At 42.7% G+C, this 21,103-nt stretch overlaps 2 protein-coding genes across 4 annotated transcripts in view; one reads left to right on the forward strand and one right to left on the reverse strand.

Moving 5' to 3' along the window:
- The first annotated feature begins 8,340 nt into the window (after positions 1-8,340).
- LOC106592252 (E3 ubiquitin-protein ligase MARCHF3) lies at positions 8,341-19,363 on the forward strand. Of its 2 annotated transcripts, none has more exons than XM_045708719.1 (5): positions 8,341-8,670; positions 10,161-10,367; positions 10,743-10,947; positions 15,941-16,147; positions 17,496-19,363. In XM_045708719.1, exons 2-5 carry the CDS (start codon positions 10,183-10,185, stop codon positions 17,652-17,654), a joined length of 756 nt encoding a protein of 251 aa, XP_045564675.1. In that variant the 5' UTR covers positions 8,341-8,670; positions 10,161-10,182; the 3' UTR covers positions 17,655-19,363. The 2 variants fall into 2 exon arrangements, with proteins under 2 accessions (XP_045564675.1, XP_045564674.1); XM_045708718.1 differs by having other exon boundaries at positions 8,343-8,670; positions 10,158-10,367.
- Positions 19,359-21,103, reverse strand: part of LOC106594701 (lamin-L(III)) — a 31,580-nt gene continuing 29,835 nt past the window's right edge. For both annotated transcript variants that reach the window (XM_045708717.1, XM_045708716.1), the window contains one exon: positions 19,359-20,417. In XM_045708717.1, the coding sequence (XP_045564673.1) occupies positions 20,379-20,417 (39 nt within the window). In that variant the 3' untranslated portion in view covers positions 19,359-20,378. The remainder of the gene's footprint in view (positions 20,418-21,103) is intronic.

Consider the following 21,103-nt stretch of genomic DNA (forward strand, 5'->3'; position numbering starts at 1 on the left):
GGGCTCTGAGAGCCTATGGGAGCCGTGGGAAGTGTCACGTTACCGCAGAGATCCTTTGTTTTGGAAAGAGATGTCAAAGAAAGCCAATAAATGGTCAGACAGGCCACTTCCTGTAAAGGAATCTCTCAGGTTTTTGCCTGCCATATGAGTTCTGTTATACTCACAGAAACCATTCAAACAGTTTTAGAAACTTTAGGGTGTTTTCTATCCATATCTAATAAGTATATGCATATTCTAGTTACTGGGTAGGAGTAGTAACCAGATTAAATCGGGTACGTTTTTTATCCGGCGGTGTAAATACTGCCCCCTAGCCCTAAGAGGTTAAACACCCCTTCTTCCCCTCTCTTCGGAGTAGTTCAATAAGCTCCATTTCCAAATGTTGGAGTATTTATTTTTACAATCTCGGTGATTATGGCCTACTTTATTGCAGTGGTTACACGGTGCTTCACAATTTCTAGCAAAATGTCCTAGCTTCCTACAATTGAGACATTTATATTCCTTTTTCTCTCCTGTCCTGCTATTCCGTTCTCTTCTGTCACCTCTACCCCTCCCTGCAATCTCTCCTAGAGTGGCCATCAAATAATCCGCTCTCTTCCGTTCCTTCTTTTCTTTGTCACTTTTCCCATGCTGCTCATAGTGAACTGCATATCTCTTAACTTCTCTCAGCTCTGCTAGCCCCCACCCTACGAGGTTCTGTTTGATCGCACGACTTATCTCTGGACACATTCCACTGAGGAAAGCAATTTTTAATTGCTGATAATACGGTGCATCAAATCCATCCATTACCGGGGGGTCTATTAACCCACTATTTGCGTTGAACATGTCCTTTAATCTCTCTAGGTATTGGCTTATAGTCTCACTGTCTTCTTGTTTACACTCGTGGACCTTAGAGAAATCTGCATGTTGGTGATAATGGTCCCTCAGATTATTACACAGCTGTGTGATTTTCTTGACATACTGTCCATCTATCGCCCAGGGCACTACTATCAAATCACCATGTCCTGGTACCCAATTTCCCCGAACTGCTGCCCAATCTTTTCCCACCAGCTGTCTAACTGCTCTTTCTACTTCACCCGTGTTAAGTTTAAAGCTGGCTGCCAGAGCATCCAAATCTCTCTTGAACCCATCCATTCCTGTCTTGGGATGTCCTACCCCTTCTACTGCCCTGGCTACATCCCTCTGAGTCCATGTTCTATATACCTCCAGTGTCGGCCCCTGTCCGTCATCCCCAGCTCGGGGGTTAGGTAAGGCTATCAGAGGGTACTGACTGTCTGTCCTCTCCTTCTCCTCTATCCCTTCCGAATCATCCCCACTTTCCTCGTCTATCCCTATTCGGACTTTGGTTATGGGAAATTAGTCTTCTGAGGGCTCTGGGTCGTGCAGCACCGAGAACACGCTCTCTTCCCCTAGTTCCCATCTTTCTCCCTTCCTCTGTGTCTATCCACTTTCTCAATAAAGTTGCTAAATCCTGTCCTCCTTTCTGTGTCTCTTCCTCTCTACCTCCCTCGGCTCCCTGAGGACCAACATATGGGGGAGGGGGTAACGGTACGGGCGGCACCTGATGTGGTTGTCTCCGTCTCACTACCACCACCTCGTTATCTGGGTTTTCCCGCCACCCCTGGTCTGCCAGGGAGGGGTACAATTTCAGCTTAGGTGGTGTCTCTGTGGGAGCCGTGGGAGTCCTCTCTGTCTGCACCTGGCTACCTAATTCTTCATTCTTAGTAGCTCCCTTTCTCTTGGCCCCCTCCGCTCTTTTTCTAGCTTCTGCCAGCCAAACACAAGCGGTATCGAGGCCTTCTGTACGCTGCTTCTCTGTCTTATGCCCACAGACCCTATTTATTTGTTTAACCATTGATTCCAATCTTTCAACATTTCAACATTTAAACATCCATCAAAATCGTACTTCTTCCTCCATTTCGGCCCAAAATATATGTTTCTTATATCTTTTCCCAGCATAGAACGCTCATCTCCCGTTAACCTCCCTGGGCACGGTGGGACGTTTCCTAGTCAACAGCCAGTGGAATCGCGTGGCGCGAAATACAAATACCTCAAATGCTATAACTTCAATTTCTCAAACATATGACTATTTTACACCATTTTAAAGACAAGACTCTCGTTAATCTAACCACATTGTCCGATTTCAAAAAGGCTTTACAGCGAAAGCAAAACATTAGATTATGTCAGGAGAGTACCCTGCCAAAAATAATCACACAGCCATTTTCAAAGCAAGCATATGTCACAAAAACCAAAACCACAGCTAAATGCAGCACTAACCTTTGATGATCTTCATCAGATGACACTCCTAGGACATTATGTTATACAATACATGCATGTTTTGTTCAATCAAGTTCATATTTATATCAAAAAACAGCTTTTTACATTAGCGTGTGATGTTCAGAACTAGCATACCCACCAAAAACATCCGGTGAATTTACTAAATTACTCATGATTAACGTTCACAAAATACATAACAATTATTTTAAGAATTATAGATACAGAACTCCTTTATGCAATCGCGGTGTCAGATTTTAAAATAGCTTTTCGGCGAAAGCACATTTTGCAATATTCTGAGTACATAGACCTGCTATCACAGCTAGCTAATTTGACACCCACCAAGTTTGGCCCTCCCCAAACTCAGATTTACTATAAGAAAAATTGGATTACCTTTGCTGTTCTTCGTCAGAATGCACTCCCAGGACTTCTACTTCAACAACAAATGTTGTTTTGGTTCCAAATAATCCATAGTTATATTCAAATAGCTGCGTTTTGTTATTGCGTTCAAGACACTATCTGAAGGGTGACGCGCCGGCGCGTATCGTGACAAAGAATTTCAAAATATTCCATTACCGTACTTCGAAGCATGTCAAACGCTGTTTAAAATCAATTTTGATGCGATTTTTCTCGTAAAATAGCGATAACATTCCAACCGGGAGACCTTGTTTTCGTTCAAACACTGAAAATAGAAAATGGAGTCTTCACATGCACACGCGCACCAGTGTCATTGTTCTCAGAACGACCACTTTCCAAAAGCCCTACTGTTTTTCGCCCAGGGACTGCAGAGTTATCATTCCCCGTTCTGGCGCCTTCTGAGATCCTATGGGAGCCTTAGAAAATGTCACGTTATAGCCGAGATCCTCTATTTTCGATAAAGAGGCTACAGAAGGCCAAGAAATGGTCAGAGAGGGCACTTCCTGTATGGAATCTTCTCAGGTTTTGGCCTGCCATATGAGTTCTGTTATACTCACAGACACCATTCAAACAGTTTTAGAAACTTTAGGGTGTTTTCTATCCAAATCAAATAATTATATGCATATTCTAGTTTCTGGGCAGGAGTAATAACCAGATTAAATCGGGTACGTTTTTTATCCGGCCGTGAAAATACTGCCCCCTATTCTAAACAGGTTAACAGCCTATTTTTCTGTCGTTCCTTGCAATTATTGACTCATTAATATCACGTATCTCACTCCACTATATTAGGTTTCCCTCCTTCAATGGATAATCAGACCTAGAGTTGCACCTCTGGAAGATCTGACCATCCCCTCCTAGGTGTATTTAGACAGGCGACCTATATTAATGTAATCATGTCTCTGACCTCCCTCATAATTATATTACTATATTTCGCCTTCCAATTTACGTTTCGTGCCAATGTCTTTCAACCAATTTTACGTTTAAGGTCTCAACATTTAGCTAGTTTACATTGGTAGTGGCCACAGATACCGTGGAGTCATTTCGGACCCCTCCTCCTCCTGTTTGGATTTATACCCGATTCCTATCTTCCATTTGCACAGAATACTTCGTTGTCTTTAAAACATTTTTCTCCATAAAAAATCCTAAAGAAATGTCACCAGATATAAACCCCCTCGGATATACCAGCGTCTAACACCCAGAGTACATTAAAATCCTTTATAAACACTCCCGCCTTTCACTCTCACATCAGTCAATTCAACATTTAATGCAATCATACAGGTGCTATCCCCCAAATCCGTGAATAAAGAGCACTGACCTTATTTTTTTGCAGCTGAGGTTTCAATGTTGGTAGGATTTCGTCACCGCTTCTGTCGTATACCAATTCGCCACCGGCCTGTAAAGAACCCTCAGCAAGGGGCCAGGTCTTTAATCTATGGATATTTCATCCGCCCGTGCACGGTTTCGGTGTCTCCATGGAACGACAGGAGCGGGTATTGAATTCCGGCTGTCAAAGGACCAAGCTGTTATATGAATTATTTTATCCCCATGATAATAATTTACAATCAATAAGCCTTGACTAATTCCCAAGGTTTGTGAGACAATGGGTTAATAATTAGGCAAGGACTCAGCATTCTGCAAAAGGTTCGTTCTCTGAATAAACCGTACGTTCTGCCCAATATTAACAAAGAAGTTCATTTTATCCTCTCTCTCTGCTTACGCACACACCTCCACACCAAAAGTAGATAACCTACGCACACACATACACACAAACAGTAGGTGAACAGTATCACTCCCTGGATTTCCCACCACTGTTAATCACTATCCAGCGCTGCCTGTTCCTTTCCCCCGAGATTAGGGGAGCCTTGAAGGCTACTCCCGGTCTCTACACACACACACACGTGTACAGTTCCTTTAGGCCCACTAATCACACACACACACTTCTCTCCCTCTCCAGCCTCTACTAGACCTTTATGGGACTTACGTTCAGTACTTTAACTATTCATTATACATTCTACATCAACTACTAATTACTAATTAGATAGGTTTCAGAGTGGATTCTTTACTCATTTACCTATAATCATTTATTTCACTTATCAGTCTCAGCTCTCTCTGTCTGTTAGTCTGTCTGTCTGGGTCTCAGCTCTCTCTGTCTGTTAGTCTGTCTGTCTGGGTCTCAACTCTCTCTGTCTGTTAGTCTGTCTGTCTGCCTGTCTGCCTGTCGATTGATCAATGGGTCTGTCTGTCCTGGTGCCAGCACTCTGTCACACAATGTTAGTCTAACAGAACAAAAAATTACCTGAATAGAGTGGGTCGCACACATTCAACAGAACACATTCCTGCTTGTGCGCAAATTGACAAATATTTAAAAAAAAACATTTAAAAAACAACATTTAAATACATTTGAATTTCTAGTGTGTCAATGTCTCTAAAGTTTGGTACTGCTTATTCGCACTTCACGAGAGGAGGGATCCATTGGATTTAACCCTCTGTGTGTACTCTGTGGAGTGGCCCCTCAAGTCGTCCCCTAGGGGGATTACAGGGGCCCCGTCCCTGGACAAGGGAAGTGAACTCAGGGCCAGGCAGAGAGAGTGAGAGATAGAGAGACAGACAAACAGAGGTAGTCGGAGAGAGAGAAGGCAAAAAGGGCATTCTATGCCATCAAAAGGAACATAAAATTTGACATACCAATTAGGATCTGGCTAAAAATACTTGAATCAGATATAAAACCCATTGCCCTTTATGGTTGTGAGGTCTGGGGTCCGATCACCAACCAAGAATTCACAAAATGGGACAAACACCAAATTGCAAAATTATCCTCAGTGTACAACGTAAAACACCAAATAATGCATGCAGAGCAGAATTAGGCTGATACCCGCTAATTATCAAAATCCAGAAAAGAGACATTAAATTCTAAAACCACCTAAAAGGAAGCGATTCCCAAACCTTCCATAACAAAGCCATCACCTACTGGGAGATGAACCTCCCCTAAGCAAGCTGGTCCTGGGGCTCTGTTCACAAACACAAACACACCCCACAGAGCCCCAGGACAGCAACACAATTAGACCCAACCAAATCATGAGAAATAAACAGATAATTACTTGACACATTGGAAAGAACTAACAAAAAACAGAGCAAACTAGAATGCTATTTGGCCCTACACAGAGAGTACACAGTGGCAGAATACCTGACCACTGTGACTGACCCAAACTTAAGGAAAGCTTTAACTATAGGCAGACCTGACTCTCAAGGGAAGACAGGCTATGTGCACACTGCCCACAAAACGAGGTGGAAACTGAGTTGCACTCCCTAACCTGCTGCCAAATGTATGACCATATTAGAGACACATATTTCCCTCAGATTACAGACCCACAAAAAATTTGAAAACAAACCCAATTTTGATAAACTCATATATCTACTGGTTGAAATACCACAGTGTGCCATCATTGCAGCAGGATTTGTGACCTGTTGCCACAAGAAAAGGTCAACTCGTGAAGAACAAACACCATTGTAAATACAACCCATATTTATGTATGTACTTTAACTATTTTCACATAATATGACATTTGAAATGTGTTTATTCTTTTGTAACTTCTATGAGTGTAATGTTTACTGTCCATTTGTATTGTTTATTTCACTTTTATTTATTATCTATTTCACTTGCTTTGACAATGTAAACATATGTTAACAATGCCAATAAAGCCCTTAAATTGAAATTGAATTGAAAGAGAGAGTGGCGACGAGACACAACACCATCTCACCCTAAACCCCTGCCCCCAACCTCACCCTAGCCCCGTCTCGACAGACCCCCCCTTATAAAAATAGGAAGTCCTTTTTCCAAGGCGGTGTGACGTTGGGAATCATTTGTGGTGTTTCTATTCTATCTGTTGCGTCTGGGGTTCTGTGTGCTACTGCTGCAGGAGTGTCAGAGGAATTATCCCCCCTCTCCAGTTGTTCATGACAGAATGCCCAAGGATGTCCGGAACTCTCTATACCCTCTGGGCTTTGTCAAGAGGCAGCCAGTGAATGAATGGCAGATAGGATTAGAAGGAGGGGGGGATGGAGGAGAGAGGAGGAGAGCATGTGAGACAGAGACAGAGAGAGAGAGAGAGAGAGAGAGAGCGAGAGAGAGAGAGAGAGAGAGATAAACTCACAGAGACCCGCTTTGCCAGTCCAAGAGTAAGTCTCTCTCCACTCCAACAAGTCCTCTTCAGAGTGCTCCAGCAATACTTTCATCTGAGCTTAGTGTGAACGTATAATGAGAATAGAAGCCATATAGATATGAATGGAAAGGCCTCTTTTACTGGCCTTGCCTGCTCGCTACTAATCTCTAATCTTGCAGACAGTGGAAGACGCTTTCTCACGTTCTCTCAGTTTATAGGCTACAAAATCTTCCCCCCTGACACTTTTCATTCAAAATATTGCAACAGTTTCTCTCCCCCTATTGTGAATGATTTCAAAATGTTCTTCACACAATTGTTTAGACACCAACTCTTTCCCATAACATGTACAATAACAGGTTAAATCAATACTGGCTTTTTTAAAACTCTGAATCACTGCTTGCACAAAACTGGAGGGAAAAACAACCCTGACTGTTTATCTATTTATCAAGTCAAACTCAGTTTGGTGATAGAGGCAGAACGTGATGTCACAAGGCAGGATCAAAGAACCAGCTATCTTCCCTATATATTCAACAACAAAACAACTCCATATAATCCCAGTTCACAGAAAAAAAGACTGACTAGAAACTATAATGGTATGATTTACTGGATATATCTCCCCCCAAAATTAATTTGCTTCCTTCCTAATGAAATAGAAAATCCCCAAGTACATATCAATGTTTATCGAAGTCAGCTGGCTTACTTATAGGATCCTGCTTTGTGATGCACCCCTCTGATGTCATTCTGTTGCCTACCTAAGTACTTCTTCCATCCTGCACTCGTTGCCTCATTGAGTCGGCTCTCAGACACAGACAACTGGAGAGTCTGAGCTGTGGGCTCTGTGGGAGACGTATTAAACACTTTACAGTCTGCTGCCTCCATTGACAGTCATGACAGAGTGTCAGACCTATTGAATTCTATAGTCAAGGCTTAGTTTATCTGCTATGAGGAATGTGGTAAAAAGATCTCCGTCCCACTTCGAATTTCCTCTGGCCGAATAGATGGTCACAGCAAGTGTGCTCTCTAAAGTGCAGAAACATAAACACTCACACACAAACACACGTGTGCACGTGCACACGCACGCACGCGCGCACACGCACACACACACACACACACACACACACACCACTGAAGTATAACATAGCATCATTATACACATACACTGTGTCTGTCAACGTAGAATACAAAAATGAAGTATAACAAAACTCCTCTTCCCTCATCCAACGAATTCACGTGCACTTCCCTGTCAAATGAATAATATCAACCAAATAAAAGAGTACACCAAAACCCTTGCCTCAGCCACCACCTTCGCTCCTCCATGGAAGGTTTATTCTAGCAGCATTACCATATGGACCGAGACGCGGGCTCAATGAGTGAAAGGGCCTTGGTTGAGGCTGTCTGTAACAGGATTATGGGGATATTATGGTGAGTAGGAGTGGCTCCCGGTGTAACTGGCTGTGATGTGAATAGGATTTCTGTGTGTCTGGTCTGATCAGGGCCGAGGCTGGGGGAGGGCTACTTTCCTCTCCCCTCCTCTACTCCAGATAATCCTTTACTGTTCTCTTCTCACCCCCCTGGCTGACCGGTCGACCTTCAGGATACTTCATCTGCAGCCACACACACACACACACAGGCAGCTACTGCTGCGACTGAGTTTCTCACTCTCTCTGTCTCACACACACAGAAATTCACACAGAAAGGGATATAGAGGAGAGAGAAAGAGAGAGAGAGAGACAGAGAGATAGAGAAATAGCAAGCAGCCCTTGAGAATAGGGCTTCACACTTTTTATTGAGGCCTGGTGACATGAAGAACTCTACTGGGATGGTAAGATCACTTGTTTACTTCTCTCACTGTCTCTCTCTCTCTCTCTCTCTAAAAATGTCAATAGCAGTATGTTTACATTCAAATTAAGTAGTTGTTTCCTCAGAATATTCCCATTTTGACATGTCCCACATCAAGATTTGAACCCAGTTTATTTAACCTCTTGACCTGGGAAAGCATGATTTATTATGAAGTTCAACACGTGCTCTTCATGACAGAATGTTACAATGAGGTGAAATTAATAGATTGACAATGACCCTAAAGGCAGTCTACTCATAGAATGATGACCCATGTGTGTTTGGTGTTATCTTGGCTGTGCCTACAGTAGCAGCTTATTGGTGTATTGGCGCTAGTGTTTTGGTGATTCAGTGAAATGTTCGGGGTACTGAACATGTGGGCTATACTGTCTCTGCAAGAAGGCTTTGGTAGTGAAAGAAGTACTCAACGTACAAATAAAATAAAATGAAATGAATTGAAATGAGCAGATATTTAGTCAATTCAACTGAACATTTGTTATATGTTTTGTATTAATCATTGCATTATTAGGCTTTAAAGCTAGAATCTGCAGTCAATACAATAACAAAGCAGAAACCCCGCCTTTGTTTTGGTAAAAACTGAGGGATAGGGCTGGAGAAATGTAACCACTCTCAAATTCAAAGACAGAGCTATGGATGCAAAGACTGACCCTCTATGGTATTAAATGATAGTTTTAACCATGTTTTAAAGCTATACAGTGTGTGTTTACATTTACGTTGTTGACAAATATTGGAGTAAAACAAGCTTATATTTTGGGTTCTGATGGGTTTCAACAGTTGAACTAAGCTCATGAGGCATTTATAAGTGTTATTCATTTATACGTCCAAAAATGGATGTAGCAACTAAAGATTCTAGCTTCAATAGGTATTACAGTTTGATTGGTGTCAACATGTTTCCCTACCATCAAGCATTATGTGCAGTTCAGATATAATAACACATTCATCTTTTATATTTGACATGGTAGTAACTAGATTCCATTAACAGTGTCTTTTATACAGAAGGACTTATAATCAAATAAAGGACCTAGAAAGGAAGTGTTATTTCAGTTGTGACCCATCTCTTCTCACAGCCGCTGTAGCGTGCAGAGCACCCTCAGTCTGGCCAGAGACTGGGATTGACTATACACTATACTGAACATAGACCTTCCATTACTCTTCCATAATAGTCTTATGTATTAGTGTAAATGGCTAGAGGTAATTGGTAGTGGCTATGTCAAAGCTACTTACTGTATATGGAAGCGTAGTCCTGCCATAATTGAATTCAAATTGGGAGTTGATTTTGCCATACACAGCATCACAGTCAAATAGTTGGATGATCAAACTCCTGATTTAGCCACATGGCTTGCTTCATTGTTTTGAACTGATTCTCCTGCCAACAAATACCATTGCAAGATATATGATCACAATGTACACTGATATTATATGACGCTAATATATTATTGTCCAAATGTGTAGCAGAACCCCACACCAGTCTGATTGAATGGCCCCCTCTGTAGCAGCCATGACCCCAGAGCAGCTCCTGGACCCGCAGGTATGCAGTCCTGTAGGTGAAGTGAAGGTCTTGCCTGAGGAGGAACGAGGGGAGGAGTCTGACCCCTGTCCCCAGGAAGTGATGGACTACTATGGCCACTCCCCCTCAATGACTCACAGCCCCAGCACCGACAGGTGGGTCAGGAAACGAACAGACACACACACACACACACACAAACACAAAGGGAGGCAAGGGAGAGAGAGTGAAACACAGTGAGGAAGAGAGAGGATAAGAACACATGGTACATGAAGGAGGGGTGTAGAGAAGTTGTATGTGAGGTTATTCATAGAACAATCCTTTAATAAGGGGATTTAAATGATGTACATCCATTGACTCTCTCTTATGTCCTCCTTGTCTGGGTCCCAAATGTTTCCTTATTCCCTATATAGTGCACTACTTTAGACCAGAGCCCTGTGGTGTCATATAAAGGGAATAGTGTGCCATTAGGGATTCATCCCTGGACTCTCCGTTTTGCCATGTGTTAACTTTGTCTCTCTGTTGTCCTGCAGTCTTAGCAGTGAGGGGCCATTCTGTCGTATCTGCCACGAGGGAGGGGGTGTCGGGGAGCTGCTCTCCCCCTGTGAGTGTGCAGGGACGCTGGCCATGGTCCACCGGGGCTGCCTGGAACACTGGCTCACTGCCTCCAACAGCAGCCGCTGTGAACTCTGCCACCACCAGTACTCCCTGGAGAGACTGCCCAAGCCACTCACTGAGGTAGGGGAGAAAGAGTAGGGTGAAGTTACCCTTAGACACTGACCTTGGGTCAGTTTAGCATTTCCCCCCACTATTGGTTAAGGTTAGGATTAAGGGAGGGGAAGCTGATCATAGATCTGTACTTCATGGACATTTTACTGTGGCGTTAGGCGAGATGGAGACATATGCACTCACAAGGATGAAGGCATAGACACATGCAAGCAAACACACACACTCAAGCACACATACACTAACACACGCACACTCATAAGCAAACACACACATGTGCACTTCCGGGAGAAAGGGTGCACACACCAAAGGAGGCTGGTTGGGGGGAGCTATAGTAGGACAGGCTCATTGTAATTAATGGTTGGACTGCAATTAATGGAACGGAGTCAAATGTGGTACAAAATAGATGTCATAAAAAGCACCATAAAACTACAGTAAAACAGTCATCACATACAGTGCATTTGGAAAGTATTCAGACCGCTTTACTTTTCTACATTCATTTTGTTACGTTACAGCCTTATTCTAAAATTGATTGAATTATATTTTTTCCTTATTAATCTACACACAATACCCCATAAAGACAAACCAAAAACAGTTTGGGGGGAATTTCTGGGCAAATGTGTATATATATATTTTAAATACCTTAACTATGAGACTCGGAATTAAGCTCAGGTGCATCCTGTTTCCATTGATCATCCTTGAGATGTTTCTACAACTTGATTGGAGTCCACCTGTGGTAAATTCAATTGAGTGGAAATGATTTGGAAAGGCACACACCTGTCTATATAAGGTCTCACAGTTGACAGTGCATGTCAGAGCAAAAACCAAGCCATGAGGTCAAAGGAATTGTCCGTAGAGCTCCAAGACAGGATTGTATCGAGGCACAGATCTGGGGAAGTATACCAAAACATTTCTGTAGCATTGAAGGTCCCCAAGAACACAGTGATGTCCATCATTCTTAAATAGAAGATGTTTGGAACCACCAAGACTCTTCTTAGAGCTGGCCGCCCGGCCACACTGAGCAATCGGGAAGAAGGGCATTGGTCAGGGAGGTGACCAAAAACCCGATTGTCACTCTGACAGAGCTCCTCTGTGGAGATGGGAGATCCTTCCAGAACGACAACCATCTCTGCAGCACTCCACCAATCAGGCCTTTATGGTAGAGTGGCCAGACGGAAGCCACTCCTCAGTAAAAGGCACATGACAGCCCGCTTGGATTTTGCCCAAAGGAACCTACAGTGAGGGAAAAAAGTATTTGATCCCCTGCTGATTTTGTACGTTTGCCCACCGACAAAGAAATGATCAGTCTATAATTTTAATGGTAGTTTTATTTGAACAGTGAGAGATAGAATAACAACAAAAAAATCCAGAAAAACGCATGTTAAAAATGTTATAAAATGATTTGCATTTTAATGAGGGAAATAAGTATTTGACCCCTCTGCAAAACATGACTTAGTACTTGGTGGCAAAACCCTTGTTGGCAATCACAGAGGTCAGACGTTTCTTGTAGTTGGCCACCAGGTTTGCACACATCTCAGGAGGGATTTTGTCCCACTCCTCTTTGTAGATCTTCTCCAAGTCATTAAGGTTTCGAGGCTGACGTTTGGCAACTCGAACCTTCAGCTCCCTCCACAGATTTTCTATGGGATTAAGGTCTGGAGACTGGCTAGGCCACTCCAGGACCTTAATGTGCTTCTTCTTGAGCCACTCCTTTGTTGCCTTGGCCGTGTGTTTTGGGTCATTGTCATGCAGGAATACACATGTTCAATGCCCTGGCTGAGGGAAGGAGGTCCTCACACAAGATTTGACGGTACATGGCCCCGTCCATCGTCCCTTTGATGCGGTGAAGTTGTCCTGTCCCCTTAGCAGAAAACACCCCCAAAGCATAATGTTTCCACCTCCATGTTTGACGGTGGGATGGTGTTCTTGGGGGTCATTGGCAGCATTCCTCCTCCTCCAAACACGGCAAGTTGAGTTGATGCCAAAGAGCTCCATTTTGGTCTCATCTGACCACAACACTTTCACCCAGTTGTCCTCTGAATCATTCAGATGTTCATTGGCAAACTTCAGACGGGCATGTATATGTGCTTTCTTGAGCAGGGGGACCTTGCGGGCGCTGCAAGATTTCAGTCCTTCACGGCGTAATGTGTTACCAATTGTTTTCTTGGTGACTATGGTCCCAGCTGCCTTGAGATCATTGACAAGATCCTCCCGTGTAGTTCTGGGCTGATTCCTCACCGTTCTCATGATCATTGCAACTCCACGAGGTGAGATCTTGCATGGAGCCCCAGGCCGAGGGAGATTGACAGTTCTTTTGTGTTTCTTCCATTTGCGAATAATCGCACCAACTGTTGTCACCTTCTCACCAAGCTGCTTGGCGATGGTCTTGTAGCCCATTCCAGCCTTGTGTAGGTCTACAATCTTGTCCCTGACATCCTTGGAGAGCTCTTTGGTCTTGGCCATAGTGGAGAGTTTGGAATCTGATTGATTGATTGCTTCTGTGGACAGGTGTCTTTTATACAGGTAACAAACTGAGATTAGGAGCACTCCCTTTAAGAGTGTGCTCCTAATCTCAGCTCATTACCTGTACAAAAGACACCTGGGAGCCAGAAATCTTTCAGATTGAGAGGGGGTCAAATACTTATTTCCCTCATTAAAATGCAAATCAATTTATAACATTTTTGACATGCATTTTTTCTGGATTTTTTTGTTGTTATTCTGTCTCTCACTGTTCAAATAAACCTACCATTAAAATTATAGACTGATCATTTCTTAGTCAGTGGGCAAACGTACAAAATCAGCAGGGGATCAAATACTTTTTTCCCTCACTGTAAAGGACTCAGAACATGAGAAACAACATTCTCTGATCTGATGAAACCAAGATTCAACACTTTGGCCTGAATGCCAAGTGTCACGTCTGGAAGAAACGTGGCACCATCCCTACAGTGAAGCATGGTGGTGGCAGCATCATGCTGTGGGGATATTTTTCAGAGGTAGGGACTGGGAGAATTATCAGGATCGAGGGAAAGCTGAACGGAGCAAAATACAGAAAGAACCTTGATGAAAACTTTCTCCAGAGCACTCAGGACCTCAGACATGCGCAACGGTTCACCTTCCAATAGGACCGCGACTCTAAGCACACAGTCAAGACAAAGCAGAGTAGCTTCGGGACAAGTCTCTGAATGTCCTTGAGTGGTCCAGCCAGAGCCGGACTTGAACCCGATCAAACAGAGACCTGAAAATAGCTGTGTAGCGACGCTGCCAAAGGTGCTTCAACAAAGTACTGAGTAAAGGGTCTGAATATTTATGTAAATGTGATATTTTCCGTTTTTTTTAGTTTATTAACTTTGCTAAAAATTCAAAACACGTTTTTTTCTTTGTTATTATGGGGTATAGTGTGAAGATTGATGGGGGGGGACAATTTAATACATTTTAGAATAAGGCTGTAAAGTAACAAAATGTGGAAAAAGTACTTTCCGTATGCACTGTACATCAACTATATTATGCAGTCTCAATTTATCAGGTTTGAGGTCACTTTCAATTCCCTTCCTGAATTGACTCAACTGAAATGGAATTTAGCCCAACCCGCCTGTCACTTAATTTCAAACCCATTAAGGAATATACAAACTGCTGTCTCAAAGATGGAGTCTTCATAGAAGAGAAGAAAACAGACATTATTCAGGTTGCAGATAGAGATTTAATGTATAGAACTGCAACGATTCCCTATTCTACAGTCCACATAACCCTATCTATTCTATTCAATACATTTATATCTGGCCATTGTGTAATAATTCACCCTCCTGAACAGAGCCCCTAGCTGGATTCACATTGGAGTGTCTGATGTCACTGACTGCTTTTACCAGTAAAGCCACTTAGCCTGAGAAACAGATGGTGTTTCCTGTCACTAGCTGTAGCTGCTCCATAGAGTTTGATAGATGGGTCACTTGGCCCAAACACTGTTTTAGCATGGGCACAGCGATATCAAGGGCTTTCATCATTGTGAAGTAGTTAACTGGGTGGGACTTGCAATGGCTTAAGGAAGGATCCCAGAATTTCATCCAGGTCAGCAGAAGGGGCTGAAATATATTCCTGAGAAAACATTCCATAATGGCAGGTGGCAGTGAATAACCAACCTTGGCTTTAGCCTATACTTCCAGATTATACACACTCCAGCACAATAAGTGGTGCTATGCACCTTTTCAGTTTATTTAGAAACTGGCAATTCACTCTCAGAAGTAGAAAAAGAGGAGATTGTCTACTTTAAAATTGAGACAGCATTGCCCTCAATGGCACTGCCCATGCTGAAACAGAAGCAGCCATTGCAAAGATATGAGCTTTCTAATGCATCTCTATGAGATTCCTCAGGACAGGATAGGACATTACGTCGTCTTGTATTAATGGTCTCCTCCCAGCCTATCGCATGTGTGTTGGCCACTGGCACCGGGTAATCTGTTAAGAACCATGTGTTGTATGGAGGGAGCTAATGTACGAGGGACACACACACACACACACACACACACACACACACACACACACACACACACACACACACACACACACACACACACACACACACACACACACACACACACACACACACACACACACACAGTAGGAGAGAAAACAACAGCTGATCTGACAGATGAATGGAGATATGGCCTGGATCATCACCAAAGGGTTCAATATTCAATGGTTAACATTTTAAAGTCTGAAATTCTAAAGTGAAATGTGATTTTCGATACTCATCCAAAAGCCAAAAACCAACCCCATCTACTGTAGATACTGTACTTATACATAACGGTGATTTAGATTGTTCTGTTGTCTGGTCTACCCACTAACTTTATGTTCCCTGGCTTCCTCTCAGTGTCAGTGAATGGCACATATGAAATCATGCAATGCTTAATGTCATTTTGAATTGAACTGATATTACCATCATTCTATCCATTCTAATTACAGTACATCCCCCACCTCCCCCGTCCCCTCTCTCCCTCCCTCCCTTCCTCAGTGGCTGGGCTCACCAGCCATGCAGCATCAGAGACGGACGCTCTGCGGGGACGTCATCTGCTTCCTCTTCATCACGCCGCTGGCTAGCCTATCAGGATGGCTGTGTGTGCAGGGTGCCATGGACCTGTATTTCAGTAACAGTATGGAGGCTGTTGGACTCATGGTGCTCACCCTGGCTCTCTTCACCATCTACTGCTTCTGGACTGTGGTGAGTTGTTGGGGCTGTTGTGGTTGGTTGGGGCTGTTGTGGGTTGTTGGGGCTGTTGTGGGGTTACATTGGGATTGTGTATAGCAGTGGAGGCTGGTGGGAGGAGCTATAGGAGGACAGGCTGGAATGGAATAAATGGAACGGTATCAAACACACGGAAACCATGTTTGACTCCGTTCCATTTCTTCCGTTCCAGTCATTACAATGAGCCCGTCCTCCTATAGCTCCTCCCACCAGCCTCCACTGGAATGGTGGAACAAAGTAAATAGAATTACTAATAATACTATAATTATTAAAGGGTTAATGCAATATTGTTTCTACTTCCCCAGAGTCAGCTGAACTCATGGACACATTTTTAAGTCTCTGTGGCCAGTATAAAGAAAGCTAGAGGTAGTTTCACCAATGCTAACTAGCGTTAGCGCAATGACAAAGTCTATGGGATCAGCTAGCTGATTGTGCTAACGCTAGCTGATCCCATAGACTTCCATTCATTACTATCCGTCAGAGATGATAGTGTAAACCAAAGCCAGCTGTTATTGGGCAGTTTCCCAATTACATTTTTTTTCAAGGTTCCTGTATGTGTAAGTGGACGTTCCCTCGCTCAAGGGAGCATCTTTGAGTATGCTTACCTATGTACGCTCACGTGGAAAGCATGCTCAAGTGAGAGAGGGAACGCCCACTTATACAGACAGCGTACTGACAGTAACTTACTTTTTTGTGACGTCTTCATTTGCCACCATCTTTGATGTCCGTTTTCTTCAGTTTGGTGCCTAATCAAAATGGCCCTGGTTGGGGAAGTAAACTAACACAGCTTGCATAAGTGAAGTCACCTGTGTTTTAATTAAAGGGGAAGTTAACTATTTTACAACTTAATGTTAGATGGTTCCTCACCCTGAAGGTAGTCTATGCACCAGGAGAGATTGTAATCCATGGTTCTGTTTTTTTAGAACAACCACTACAAACTTCCCTGACTTAAAGAGAAATTTCACAATTTTCCCTTGTCATATTCATCATCTCCAGCACCACCGCAACATCAACATGTGTGAAAATGGTGCGTTTTCTATCTTTTGTAGTAAAAAAAGATAAACGTTTCCAATGACATCATTTGTGTGCATCATGTGATTTTAACCAATTATGAGTAGGGATTGCCTACTAATTACCTACCAGTTGGTTGATGTCATTGGAAACACATCTTCCTCTATCTTTATTAATGCAAAACATAGAAATGCGCTGTTTTCACATATGTTGATGTTGGGGTGGTGCTGGAGTGAACATGAAGTTGAATATTTGAAAAATGTCCCTTTAAGCCACTGTCTGTTAAAAATCAACTGCTCTCTTCCACCACCAGGTGTCGCTGCGCTATCACATCCACCTGTTCAGGACGTGGAAACAGACAGACCAGAGAGTCAGGCTACAGATCCCCCGACCAGCACGGACCATGCACACACACCACACACTGAACCTCAGCTTCCTTAGCAAGGACACCAGAAAGGAAACTGTGGTGTAGATGGAGTGGAACTGGGTGCAGTGTCCACGATACTTTGGCAAGAAGACTGTGATGTAGCCAGAATGGGACTGGGTCTAGTGTCATATTTCTAGTGTAACATTTAACAGGTCCCCAGTGTCCAGTCTGGAGCGTGAAGTCACAAGCTCTGCTGGTTGGCTACTGCATAGCAACCTAGTGGTGCCAAAAGCCCTGGTCTGCCCTAAAAAGCCTATGTCAACGATCGCCAGAACGGCCAAACATATATATTTTTACGCCTGTTTTGGACTCCATTATGTGTTTATTATGATCAAGTTCAATCCCGACTGTGAATTATTTAAAAGTTCTCTACAAATCGAGAAATTGTATTAAATAGTGATCCATTCTGACTGCTGCATTTGTCGTCACACAGGATCAGGTGCTGACACAGACCAATCAGGGGCCATAAAGCTACGAGCAGGCTCTCTCAGGCAGGATGAAAACGACTACATCGACCATGATCCTTTGCCAGTTACTGCCACTTTCACCATGATCCTTAGTGATTCTTTGGCGCCATTCAGCAATATGGTGCGCTTCAAATTCAAATAATTCCATCCGCCATCGGGAGCTTTCATAGGAATACGTGGATGACGTCAGCGCTATCACCATCTATTGGTTTTAATGTCTATGGTTTCCTGGGCAAGGATACTTTGGTGTAGCTGGAGGGGGACTGGTCCCAGTATCCACTGTACGCTCAACAAGGAGACAATGACATGAGCAAGGAGACTGTGGTGTAGCTGGATTGAAACCAGGCCAGATATCTCTAAGGATACAATGGTGTTGCTGTAATGGGTCTGGGCCCAGTCCTCATGCTGCTTCAACAAAGATACAAGCTTAATTTCTATTAGAATCAGGCCCCGTCTCTACACTTTTTTTTAACAAAGACTTGGATCAAGGAGACAGCGATGAAAATGTTCTACCAAGGAACCTTCAGAGGACCAAACCTTTCTCTGCGAAGAAGACTTTTTATATTTATAGACACCAGACTTTTGGAGACTTACTCAGTTGAACGTAACTATTTTTCTAAAGACTGTTTTGTAAAAGAGTGATGAGATTAATGACAATGAAATTGATGTCCCACTCCCAATTTATGTTGGGCCCAGAGTTTTTCCCAATGCTGTTCCCAGACTATGAAAAAAAACTATTGGACTCTTGTTTAGAATGACTAGTTATCGTTCACTTAACAAGCTTTGTTAGACCTGCAAACATCTTAAAAGGACATTTCACTCAAATAAAAGTTTGTTAGATATTTTTAGCTATATTCCTCAATGATGAACACTGTCTAATTGGTTTCCTGCTTCTAAACAACCAATGTGGGACGTGGCTTCGTTTTTACATTAGACTACTTTGAGGTTTGAAAACATCTGACAAACTTTGATTTGAAAGTGTAATGTCCCTTTAAGTGACATTTAAAAACAATCTTTCCTGAGGACCACAAAGTCAGAAATGCTGCTTTGAGGATCGGTGGTGTTGCAATGTCGTTATTTATACAAATCTTTAGTACCACTTTATACTAAGTTTGTCACTACAAACACGGTGGCTAATTACTGTTGTAATATCACTACTAGAGTAACTTCAGCATTACTACATAGGTATAAGAGACCATTTTATGTAAAGGGTTATCCATTGTTTTTTCCAGGCGCAGGCTATACCAAACCACACCAACAATAAACCAAACACTTACATTAGTTAAGGAAAAATCTTTATTGAAATCAGAAGTATTTTGGTGCATAAGGACAAGCCAACATTGAGTTTCTTCACAAGTCAATCGGACGTTTAGAGGATGTTAAAGTTAGTTGTTTTTCTAAATAGAAAGAAAATATAGTTTCATAAAATAAAAAGAGAAACAATATTGCAAAGCCACCAAAGTACCTGTCAAACCATCCTGTCCACATACTTCAGAATAAACATGAAAAATGTCCACATTGTACTATGGATATATTCAGTGTATAACTCCTCTATCTCAATGGAAAAAAGTGCTGCAGGTTAAAGGGTAAAAATACCAGAAAACATTCATCTTACAGTTAGTTATAGCACTAACATACTGTAATACCATACAAGCTTAACAATCTTTGTCATTTTCACAACCAGGATTTTAAACATAGTCAGGACACAAGGCATATTCATACAGTATGACAAATTAAACATATTATTTTCTTAAAAACTTTGACAATTGAATGATGTCGCATTTAAAGACTGTAAGGGGCATATGAATGTCGCTCGCAGCAAGCGGGAGAGACGTGTTACGAACGCCAGAATAGCAGGAAATGCCATGTCGCTGCTTAAAGAATACAAGCCTGGTCCCAGATCTGTATGTGCTGTTTAGACAAATGACCATAGGACTTCACAGCACAAACAGATCTGCAATTTTAAAAGGCTATCCATTATTTTTCCAGGTACAGGCAACTATACAACCAGTCAAACTCTTGCATTAGTTTAGGAAAAATCTGCATTGAAATCACACACATTTGTGTAGCAGTGCTCCCAAATCACCATCAAGCTCCCACAGGGCACATAATACCATTGGTGACATGGCCAGTGTCAAATGACACCCATTTCCCTGTGCAGTGGCCACACTGTGGTTCATGGCAAAGTAACACACTATGTAGGGAATAGGATGTCATTGTAGCCTTTCCAGTGGTTTTCCCGGGATATCCCGGGTCAGATGCAGCTTTCTCAGGTCAGAATTGTGAAAGGAGGAGGGTGGAGTTACATAACGGAGCAACTCTCGTTTGTTCCCCCCGGCGCCTGGAAAACATAGAACACAGCCTCACAATGTCAGTGAAGAAATACACGCTCAGCCTCGACACATGCCTCGTGCACACACTCAAACATAAAATTAGTACAGCAATGATCACTCACACAAACAATTAGACTCAATGTGTGTGTGAGTTGGCCAGCACACAGCAAGCATGGTTCATGCAGGGGTGAGGAACACACAGCAAGCATGGTTCATGCAGGGGTGAGGAACACACAGCAAGCATGGTTCATGCAGGGGTGAGGAACACACAGCAAGCTGAGCAAGTGATGTCATCACAAGGGAGGAACAGCAGCCATTTGCAATGAGGTGTTGCAGGCCACTTCATTTTGGATGCACCCTAGGCCGTACTTAAGCCCACAGGCTCTGTTCAAAAGTAGTGCTTTAAGAACCATTTTGATATTAAAAGAACATTTTGAAATGATTATGGATTATGTATTAGAAATGTGTATGGTGCCAGTCAGTAATTGGAATAGGCTAATGGTTGAAAACTCTCTGCTTGGCATCTATGTCATTTTGTTTGGCATCTTTTCATTTCATGACCATTTTAGTGTCATTTTTTAAGATCATTTTTACATCAGCAGCAGCATTGTTCAAAATACCTGGAATACAAGGAATGTCTTCATACCCAATCCTAAAGTGGTTGTTCCACTGGATATCATAAGGTGAATGCACC

Source organism: Salmo salar, chromosome ssa26 (assembly GCF_905237065.1).
Source record: "Salmo salar chromosome ssa26, Ssal_v3.1, whole genome shotgun sequence".
Lineage (NCBI taxonomy): Eukaryota > Metazoa > Chordata > Actinopteri > Salmoniformes > Salmonidae > Salmo > Salmo salar.